General features: G+C 35.8%; 1 protein-coding gene across 4 annotated transcripts in view; it reads left to right on the top strand.

The window, feature by feature from the left end:
• Positions 1 to 1,253: 1,253 nt before the first annotated feature.
• The window catches only part of LOC132050241 (uncharacterized), a 33,080-nt gene continuing 24,144 nt past the window's right edge, over positions 1,254 to 10,189 (top strand). The window contains exons 1-3 of one of the 4 annotated variants that reach the window (XM_059441392.1): positions 1,254 to 1,778; positions 4,110 to 4,189; positions 9,313 to 9,363. In XM_059441392.1, the coding sequence (XP_059297375.1) occupies positions 1,563 to 1,778; positions 4,110 to 4,189; positions 9,313 to 9,363 (347 nt within the window). In that variant the 5' untranslated portion in view covers positions 1,254 to 1,562. Of the gene's footprint in view, positions 1,779 to 4,109; positions 4,190 to 9,063; positions 9,105 to 9,135; positions 9,161 to 9,312; positions 9,364 to 10,189 lie in introns of those variants that run through there. The other 3 variants (XM_059441395.1, XM_059441393.1, XM_059441394.1) reach the window with 3 other exon arrangements.

The following is a 10,189-nucleotide window of genomic DNA, read 5'->3' as shown; positions in this document are numbered from 1 at the left end:
GTATTAATATGGATGGACTACAATTACAACAAGTCTTCACTACATGGTGGAATATTGCAGCAGGCTCAAAACTGAAGCCAATACTAAGAGCATTTCCTGCTTTCATACTGTGGTAATTATGAAAAAGAAGAAACTCAACCAAACATGGGAAGATATTAGGTTCAACACTTAGTACATCAATTCACAAGGACCATATTCCGTGATTAATTAATTAATCAGAGTATTAAGCAACTACAAGCCTAAATTGTTCTATGCTAAGGTTGTATGGGAGTTACCACCATCAGGGAGACTCAAATGTAATACTAATGGGGCTAGTAAAGGCAATCCAAGGAGAAGTTCATACAATTTTTGCTTGAGGAATGACAGAGGGAACCTGGTGTATGCTCAAGCTCAAGAGATCCATACTAAAACAAACATTGAAGCAGAGGCCATAACTATTATGAAAGCAACGAATTACTGTGGATCAGTTAGACTCTCAGATGTTGTTTTAGAAACAGATTCTTTGATACTCATAAAGATGATACAAAAACAGTGAAAGCCACCTTAGGGGATGAATAAGATGATAGATGATATACATGTTAATATGGAGACATCACCACAAAAAAATGAGTAATTTGTGGAGATTGAAAGTTGCAATTCGCAGGGGTTTTAGCCTCTTCTTGCAACTAGCGGATGCTAAAACCTCAACGAATTGTAACTTTCAATCTCCGCAAATTACTCATTTTTTTGTAGTGCATTAAGGTTCAGATAGCACATATATACAGAGAAGAAAACCAGCTCTCAGACTTTCTAGCAAATCATGCCACAAAGATTGAAGGACTGTTGCAAATATCACAATTTACAGATTTACCAACACAAGAAAGGAGGATTCTCAATATGGATAAATCTTAAGACTTCAAATCTGAGAATCAAGTCTAGAAGAATTATGCATCGAGGAAGATCAAATCAATCCTAGTTTTTCTTATATAGCTTTACTCTTTTATCGTTTTTTCCCCTCTTTGTTTTGTTTTGTTTTTGTTGGGCATGATTTGCTTATTAATAAAAAAATTTTCTGTTAGAATAACACCTAACAGAATTAATTTGCCATTTTTGTTGTTGAAAAAAGTGAATGAATAAATGAAAAGGTAAAGAAAAAAGAAAAAAAAAAAGAAAAGAAAAGGAAGAGGAGGAATTTGACGGGAACCCCTGGGAGGCAGGAGTTGAAAGTGGCCGCAATTAACTAAGCGCTTGCCAGCTAATAATCCCTCATAAATAAAACTACGCTCTCTATTGCTCTTTGTACAGTACACATACACAACACTTTCATACCACAACGCATACAGCTAGCTAATTATACTCTCTCTAGCACTTGGCCAATTCCACATCTCCCCATTTTCTCTCTCCCTCCTTCACCCAGACATAGATTACAAACTCTTTTTTCAGTCCTTTGTTTTCCTTGTTGAAATGTAGTAAGGACAAGAAGTTGCAAATTCGGACTTTAGCTCAGTAAGTGACGTCCGTTTTTCCCTAACCCATGTATCAATAACATCCAGTTGCAGAGATCAGACCATTACATAGCATCGATGTCGACGATCTACAGTCCATCACGGAGTCCAGGTAGCTCGAGGTTGCCTTTGGGAGGAGGCGGGGGCGCATCGAGGTTGAGATCTTCATCGCTTAAGAAACCACCTGAGCCACTTCGTAGAGCTGTGGCTGATTGTCTGTCTTCTTCTTCTTCTTCTCCGGCTCACCATGGGACCCCCTCTGCTACTGCCTCCGAAGCTTCCCGAACCCTAAGGGTTAGACTTCCGATCCTCGTTTGAATCTAGGGTTTACTACAGTACTTTCTGCATTATTTTTGTGATAAAATTGAAGGTTAAGTTCCCTTTTTTGTACATTTGCTGATATACATTGCCGTGAGTTGGGTCTTAATCTAGGAAATTGGGTAGGGAATGTGTAGTGTTTTTTGGATTTATGATGTTGTTAAGTGTAATATACTACTCCCTCCGGCCCAATTTATGTGGCACTGTTTGACTAAAGTTTAAGAAAATAAGAAAGACATTTGGAATTTGTGGTCTAAAACTAAGCCTTAGATATTTGCGTAGTAATTTGATTAAGGGTAAAAGAGAAATTTTAAAATTATGGTGCTTCTAATTTTTTTTTTTAAAGGAGAAAGTAAATGGTGCTTCTAATTATAGAAAGGTGATGGTAGGGAATGTGTAGAGTTTTTGGATTTGTGATGTTGGTAAGTGTAAATATACTCCCTCCATCCCAATTTAAGTGTTTTAAGTGTCTTAATTTGATTGGACACAACGTTTAAAGGAATAAAAAGAGACTTTTGAATCTTGTGATCTTAAATTAAAAATGGGTGTAATGTACTAAAATGTTCGCTGAATCTTGTAGTTTTAAACTTGTCATGTACTCCCTCCGTCCATATTTATTTGTCATGTATTGACTTGACACACCCAGAGGCGAATCCAGGATTTCAATAGGATGGGTTCACCATTAGCTATAAGGTTTTTTGATTTCTTTTGCCTTTGATTCGTTGCAGCTTAGCGCCTATGGTTTTTTTTTGATTTCTTTTTGCCTTTTGGGACTTGGGTAATTAGAAATAAAGGGGAAAAAAAATTCATTAGATGTAATATAAAACAGAAACACGTTTTTCACTTTTGGGTAATTAGAATTATAGGAAAAAAAGGATTTAGAATAATATAAAAAGGAAAGTTAAAAGGCTGCTTTAGAAAATAAAAGCATAAAACGCGCAGGAGCTTGGGTTCGATCCTGAGACCTTGAGGAGATAAACACAACACCTAACCACTGCTCCACTTGGCCTAGTTTGACCATGTGTTCCTTCAGTTAATATTAGATATGTTTTTAGAATTATACACATGATATCGAGTTTAGTCGAGTGATCATGTGTTCGCGTGACCCAAATTTCATACAGAAATTCGCCTTTGGACACACCCCATAAGGAGCCATAAATAGAATTACAATTTTACTCTATCAACCCTAATTATTAATAAGTCATCTAATGATTGAAATCAATCGAACATACTTTAAAACTTGTGCAGGAAGTTTCCAACCCAATAATTAATAATAAGGGTAAAATAGGAACAAAATGGTAAATTATCTCTTGGTTTTCCAAAATGGACAACTAATTTTAGTAAAAGTGGACAACTATTTTTAGTATACAGGACAAGTAAAAATGGATGGATGGAGTAGTATGTTTGAATTGTCAACAGAAAAGAATACAAGCGGCAAAAATTCCAGGAGAAGGTGTGGGGTTTCGATGCTTGTTTGATTTTCAAACTACCTTGGTGTGTACCTTGGCCAATTTGACTAATAATCTTGTACGCAAAGAAACAATACCCAACTTATTGGATTAACAAATACATAAAGATAATCACATCATGACATACAATCTGTATCTTCAGACTGATTTAGAAACTCTTTCCTAAAAGGCCAGGTATCTAAATGGTTCCTAAAAAGCCGGCTTCTTGAAACTTGAAATGCATCTATTTTGTTTCATCCTCAATTGAAGACTTTGCAATTACTCTAAAACTTGGACGCTGTCATGTTTGGACCTTCCTAATGAGCCTATACGGTGAAAGGTTTTCTCTTTCTAAAGTTTGAGGATAATCCCTCCTTATATATGTGTCACATTGAAGTTCTGGCATGCTATTTTTATGTTTCAAGTTGTGCTTTTATTTAGTAACTGAATGAATGGATTCAAACTAGTTAAAAAGGAACTGCTACATGTTTTACGAGTGTACTTTCACGATATGAATTTTAATGGTAGAATGAATAATAGTTGAATGATCACATATGCTGTTACTCTTGCCAGAAACCTTAAACAAGAAAAGAAAATAATTTGTCCCATTTGGGGAATTTTGTTTTCTAGATAGGAGTCGTTTAAATTGAAACTTAAATGCTTATTGGATTTTGGTGTACTAGTTCTTTTAGCATAATTACACTTTTAAAGATAACACTTGTTTGGCATATGTCCTTCTATATTATGATTATCATGTCATATAGATTCATTGAAACCCTTTGCACTATCACGTAATGTTTCTAAAATTATAAAGTGAGATGAGAAATTGTGGTCATGCTATGAGATTATATTCTTACAGGAATATCTGGCAGCATATCCAACAACTGACTTGGCTTATGGTGTTATTTTGGATCATACACTAGCAGAGCGCGAGCGCAGGTATACCATACTTTGTTGATAGAGGCAATGGTATCCTAGCATGCCTATATACTTCGAAGTAGTATACTTATGTGTCGGTCTGTTGCTGCCATAACTACACTGAATGTTTTTCTGTGCTGTATTTCAAGTTTTAGTTGAAAGCCATTCTTTGATTTTAAAGTTATAAAGGATTATATAAATCTTGTCATATAGTTCTGGAACTGATTACAAAAAGTCTTTTTTCGTCTTATCTTCTAGTCTGGTAAGATGTTTGTGAGCGCTAGTTGAAATGAAGTTAAATCAGTATAAATCTTTTCTCATGAGAAAGATGTAAGGAACACTGCATGTATCATGTAACTTTATTGGCACTATGGAACAATGATGTCGAATCTTGGTAAGGGCAAAGTACGACTTTCAACAGGCTAAGTTAATTCAATATTTTAGGCAAATTCAACATAAACAAAAATGAGATTGCATCTAGTAGCTGATGCTGTTGTGGTATCGTTGTTCTTTATTATATGAAGTTAGCAGGAAACTAACATACCACTAAATGCATGCCTGATGTCCTCTCTTGCAGGAAGGAAAAGAGAAATAATACCCTCTCATGGCGTGCCTAAAAAGCATTTATGTTAAGAATTTAAAAGCATTTCTGGTTATCAACTTTTTCAATTTGATCCAAGGGCTAGAAAAGCTAACCCAGTAAAAAGAATTTTGGATTATCTACCCTTTGTTAACTTGATTTATATAGCCTCTTAGGTCTGATTGTGGAATGGTGATATTTTGAAGTTGAATCTTATGCCTTACCCTGTATTTTCGTTTGTTAATTTTATATAAGCGACATTGCACTATATCTTTGTAGAAATCACTGTGCTCTTTTGCTATTACCTGAATCACAACCTACATCGCTTATTGAAGAATCTTAAGAAGAATAAAAGCTTCTTTGTATTTCTTGATGAGTTTACATCCCATGAGAATGGGTTCTTATACAATGTGTACTAAGACTAAATAAAGAAAGGTAATATTATAAAATCAATTACATTTATGGTTATAAAAAAAAATACAATCAATTACATTTTATCACAATAACAATCTAGCCCTATAACTAATCTAGGAAATCGCTGATCAATCAATCAATCAACACTCCCCCTCATTGCAAACCAGTGTATGGAAAGTCCGTTTGTTAAGGCTTTTGGTAAATACATCAGCTAGCTGCTTCTTTGATGACACATGGAACGAACTCAAGACACCATTTGTAACTTTCTCTTTGATGAAGTGTCGATCAATTTCGACATGTTTTGTTCGGTCATATTGGACTGGCTTATGAGCTATACTGGTTGCAGCCTTGTTGTACTTGTCACAATACAAGGAAAGTTTCTCTTTTTTAGACTAGTAGCTTTTGTGGCCACAAAAGTTCACAAACACATTGGGACATAGCTCTATATTCTGCCTCTGCACTTGATCTAGCAATTACACTTTGCTTCTTGCTTCTTCAAGTAAACAGGTTCCCTTCTACGAGTGTACAATAACCGGATATAGATCTTCTTTCATCTAGAGATCAAACCCAATCTGCAACTGCAAAGGCTTCTATTTGGAGGTGATCATGTTTGGAGAAAAATAGACCTTTTCCTGGAGCAGATTTCAAATACCCCCATATGTGAAAGACAACTTGCATACAAGGATCTCGGGAATCATGCATGAACTGACTCATCAGGCTAACTGAATAAGCTATGTCTCGTCTAGTGTGAGAAATATAAATGAGTCTTCCGACCAACCTCTGATATCTCTTCTTATGAACTGACTCTGCAACTCCGCTTTGTAATTTGTGATTGCTTTCATTGAGCGATTATGCTGGTCTGAACCACTTATACAAGTTTCTTTCAAGAGGTCCAGAATATACTTTCTTTGAGAAATAAAGATTTCTCCTTTTGATCTGGCACCTCAATTTCAAGATCCTTAATCTCAAATTACTGTGAGCAACTTCTTCAATCAGGTCATCTCTCCTTGTCATCTCTAGTCAAGAGTGAGTTTACCCTTTTGATGTCTCCTGTCATTACTAGTTCTCAATTGTTGACTCATTTGTGAATTTCGGCTTCCTTCAGTTTCAGCTAGAAATCTATAATCAAATCTTCTACCCCTTTTGTCCTTACTCCGTGGATTTTACTCACCTTAGTTACATTCCACCAAATCCACAATGAAAGGTCCGTATTAGTCGAGGTTGGATTAGTGGGGTGTGCAAACTGGAATAATCATTATCTGAGTACCAAGGAAGACAATAGATGACCTCTTTAGAAAAAGATGCAATGGGGTCAACATTATTCTTTACCATCTGTATCAACTCAGTGCATGAGAAGGTATCCATCAATGCTTTGTTATTTTGGGTGACGATATCAGGTGTTTGTTCAGGTATGCGAAGATTTGGATTGTTTGATGGAGGAAACAATGATCGCAGATTTTGGGTAGATCAGTTGCAATTAGTGGTTTGAGGTTTCTTCAGTATCAGATTGGTTATAAAGTAGTGGGCTAAGTGCTTTTAAGAGAAGATGGGGCTTGAGTATTTTTTAGTGTAGATGAGCTTGGTATTTTTAAGTGTAGATGGGGCTTGGGTATTTTTTATTATAGATGGGGCTTGGGTATTTTTTATTATAGATGGGGCTTGGGTATTTGTCAGGATTTGTATCTATTGTGATAGGGGATGAGTTGAGAGGCATTGGCCTCAACTCAAAGAAGGAGAAAGTGTCGAAGATGGCCCATCATATCAAGGGGATTTTGAATTAGAAGCTTTGGTGATACTTTGACCAGAATCTACAGCACCACTTGGGACCTCTGCCCTAGAAGCAACTTTTGAGTTGTCTTTACATGTCCAAGCAAAATTTTCGGATATAGAGAGCTTCCCGTCAAACCTCAATTTTCACTTTGAAAAAGTTATTTCATCCTTAGCGGTAGGAAGAAAGCTTCTTCGATCCAAATAGGGATAGCGATGACATAACTGCCTATTGCTAGGTCTACAAAGCTAGGGAGCTCGTGGGGTGGCATTCAAACCTGAATGCGAGCCCATCTAACAAAGCTAGTCTGGTTGCAGAAATAGAGAAAATCACGGCATTCAAAGAGAAAACCAGCCTTGTTGAGTTCTTTGACAGTGATGGAAAAAATCCACTTCTTAAAAGCCCAATTTTGAATTTCGGTTAATGAGTCCTGAAGTCAGGTGAAAGGAACCCCACCGAACAACATTGAAGATAGTTAAATCTAGAAGTAGTTGAAGCCTCATTAATGGAGATTCTAGACCCACTTTGTATAGGAAAAAGGGTGCGAATGGGGCTAATTGACGATTTGGGTATTGTAGTAGTCTCAAAGGAACTACTTGATCTGATTTCTTTTGTCGCAAGAAATGCCACAGCTTGGCAGTGATGTCGGACCATCCTACGTTCAGAGAGTGCTCCGGGATGAGAATGTCTTCTTCTTGAGTTAGATTGAGTCGCAATGCACAGGAATCTCTCAAAAAGGTTAAAATTTGGTTTGACTCTGATATGGACTAGCTTATTTCTTATGACCCATCTACTGGTAAATGACATGTGTATTCCGAGACAAGCAATATAATTTTGACAAATCCAGCAAAGGCATCCGGGATGCCTGGTTAATAGATATGACTCATGAACCCTGGTTTTCTGTCAATCCATTCTTACCATATGTCTGATTTAGATGACCTTGCTCTCACTTTGAAGGATTTGTGACCAACAACAAAATAAGAATTCCTATCCATGTTGAGTTTTACGGAGATCACTCTAGGGTAATGATTGTAGTAAAATTGTCGGCAGAGGGAGGGGGAGAAAGCTTGGTGTGATAGGGAGGCTATCAGAGAGATGAGTATCTGAGGGGGTTACGATGGGGTTGGAGAAAAGGTTCCTGGTGGGTAAGAGAGCAAGGAGAGAATTTTCGTGTCAAAGCTTGTTAATATGAAATTGGTTTTTGCTAATTTTCTGTTGTTTTTTCAGTTTATTCTCTATAGTGGTATAGTTTTATATTTTTATATTTTGGCCAATATGCCCTTCATGAAAGTTAGTGTAAAGTTGGCATTGCTATGGTTTCTGTACAAGTAATAATTCTTGCACTTGTCAAGAAACACGGCTTTCTTCATAACACGGCGACACACATTGTAATTCGTGAAGGTGTGATCCATTAAGTTTTAGTTAGGAATGTTAGCAGCCCCGTTGATGGGAAGTATCTCATATTCGAAACTTTGATGCAAACCAAGAAGTCCCAATAGTTCAATTTGGTACTTACAAGGTATCTTTGTTGGATATTGGATTATTATATGTGTGCATTTATGTTATTCCTTATTTATATGTGAAATCTAACCTTCTTGATATATCAGTGATATGAAAGTAATTCACAATGAAGGCGTCATTGTGTATTTTATTGCTTAATCACAACAACAACATACCTTGTATAATCGCACAAGTGGGGTCTGGGAATTTTATTGCTTAATCACATACTAAAAAAATCATAGGAAGGGCGACGTCTCCGATCTTAAAGTTATTCACTTGGAAGCTGCTAAATGTTATTGTCAGATGTAATGAAAATGTAAGACTGATAAAAGCTCTAAAAAAGCAAATGGGCGGAATATTTCTCTGCAAAAAAATAAAATAAAAATACTATCATAAAATTAAAATCTATGTGAAGAGTTGTTAACATACCCATAACTATAGGAGATTGTATATGCAGGAAGGAAAAGAAGAAAAGTAAGCAATCAGTAAGAAATGTATTATTGATATTATTGGGGTCTGTATATGCATGAGGATCATTAGTTTTTGTAGCTTAGTTCAAAAATATATGGGCGTACTAGTTCGCCCTACTTAAATAACATGACAGTTTGCTGATGCTCTCCTTTGCTCTTTTAGTGTGGGGCAATGTTATTACAGCTGCAGCTAGGAAGGAAAAGGTTATAATTGTTTATAGTAGCTGGAATTTTAGTTTTCTGCAAATTTGAACTGTTCTGTGAGGCATTGTTTTTCTTGAACTACTTTTCTCCCCTCTTGAGATTTTTCTTTTTTTTGCTTTACTGCTTCTTGGATGTTCACTTTCCTATAACCATTACTTTGTATTCTGTCCAACTGATGTTCTTTTTTCCCTCTTTAATTTTGAATCAGCCCAGCAGTTGTAGCAAAATGTGTGGCGCTATTGAAACGGTATCTTCTAAGGTAGTTTCTTCCTATAGCTTATGTTCTCTTCTTTCCCATTGAAAATCCAAGGTTTCATATATCACTAGATCACTGGCATTTAGCTTTATTTAGATTGTCATCATTATACATTTTATGACAGCTTTCTTATTTCATCAGTATTTTATGACAGATTCCTGTTACTAACTTTAAATTCATCAAAATCAAATTTACACGAACCTGATATAACTTGCTGCCTTTACCATCTATTGATGTATAGTACTGTAAGATCTTAGATTTTGACTGTTAGTTTTAGAAACCTCGTTAGTGTAAAAAGGACAAGTTTTCATTAGAATTCATTGCGATATTTGTAGAATGAGTAAGTTGATCCACCAGTCACTCAAAATTGTTAAAAAGTAATTCCAATGGAGTTGAGATATTAAGTTGTTTTTGTATCAAGGAAATCTTAGTAAAAAGCATTTATTATGATCAATCACTGATGTAGAAATTTGACATACTAAGAGGAGAACATACAAAAAGCGAATAAATGGTTTTAGGTTATGAGAGAACTTAGTAAACCGACAAACTCTTCAAAAAATAACAACTTTCAGTTTCAATTCTTGTAGTGAAGGACGTACTATTAACAAGAACAACAACATACCTTAGACAAATTATTTGCTTGAAACAAATTAGATTTGATCAGCATCAACAGAAGAGAGCTAAATTATGGATGGAGGACCAGTCACGTCAAAGCTGATGTCAGCATGAAGCATCATTTTTTTTTTTTTCTGAGATAGAAGAAGCATCAAATTGTTGGGAAAAATTTGACAGTGAAGATTTTGGAATAAACAAGTTGATCCATTTACTC

This window comes from Lycium ferocissimum, chromosome 3 (genome assembly GCF_029784015.1).
Source record: "Lycium ferocissimum isolate CSIRO_LF1 chromosome 3, AGI_CSIRO_Lferr_CH_V1, whole genome shotgun sequence".
NCBI lineage: Eukaryota > Viridiplantae > Streptophyta > Magnoliopsida > Solanales > Solanaceae > Lycium > Lycium ferocissimum.
Note: the sequence above shows the minus strand (reverse complement) of the source record. Positions and strands in the feature narration are given on the sequence as shown.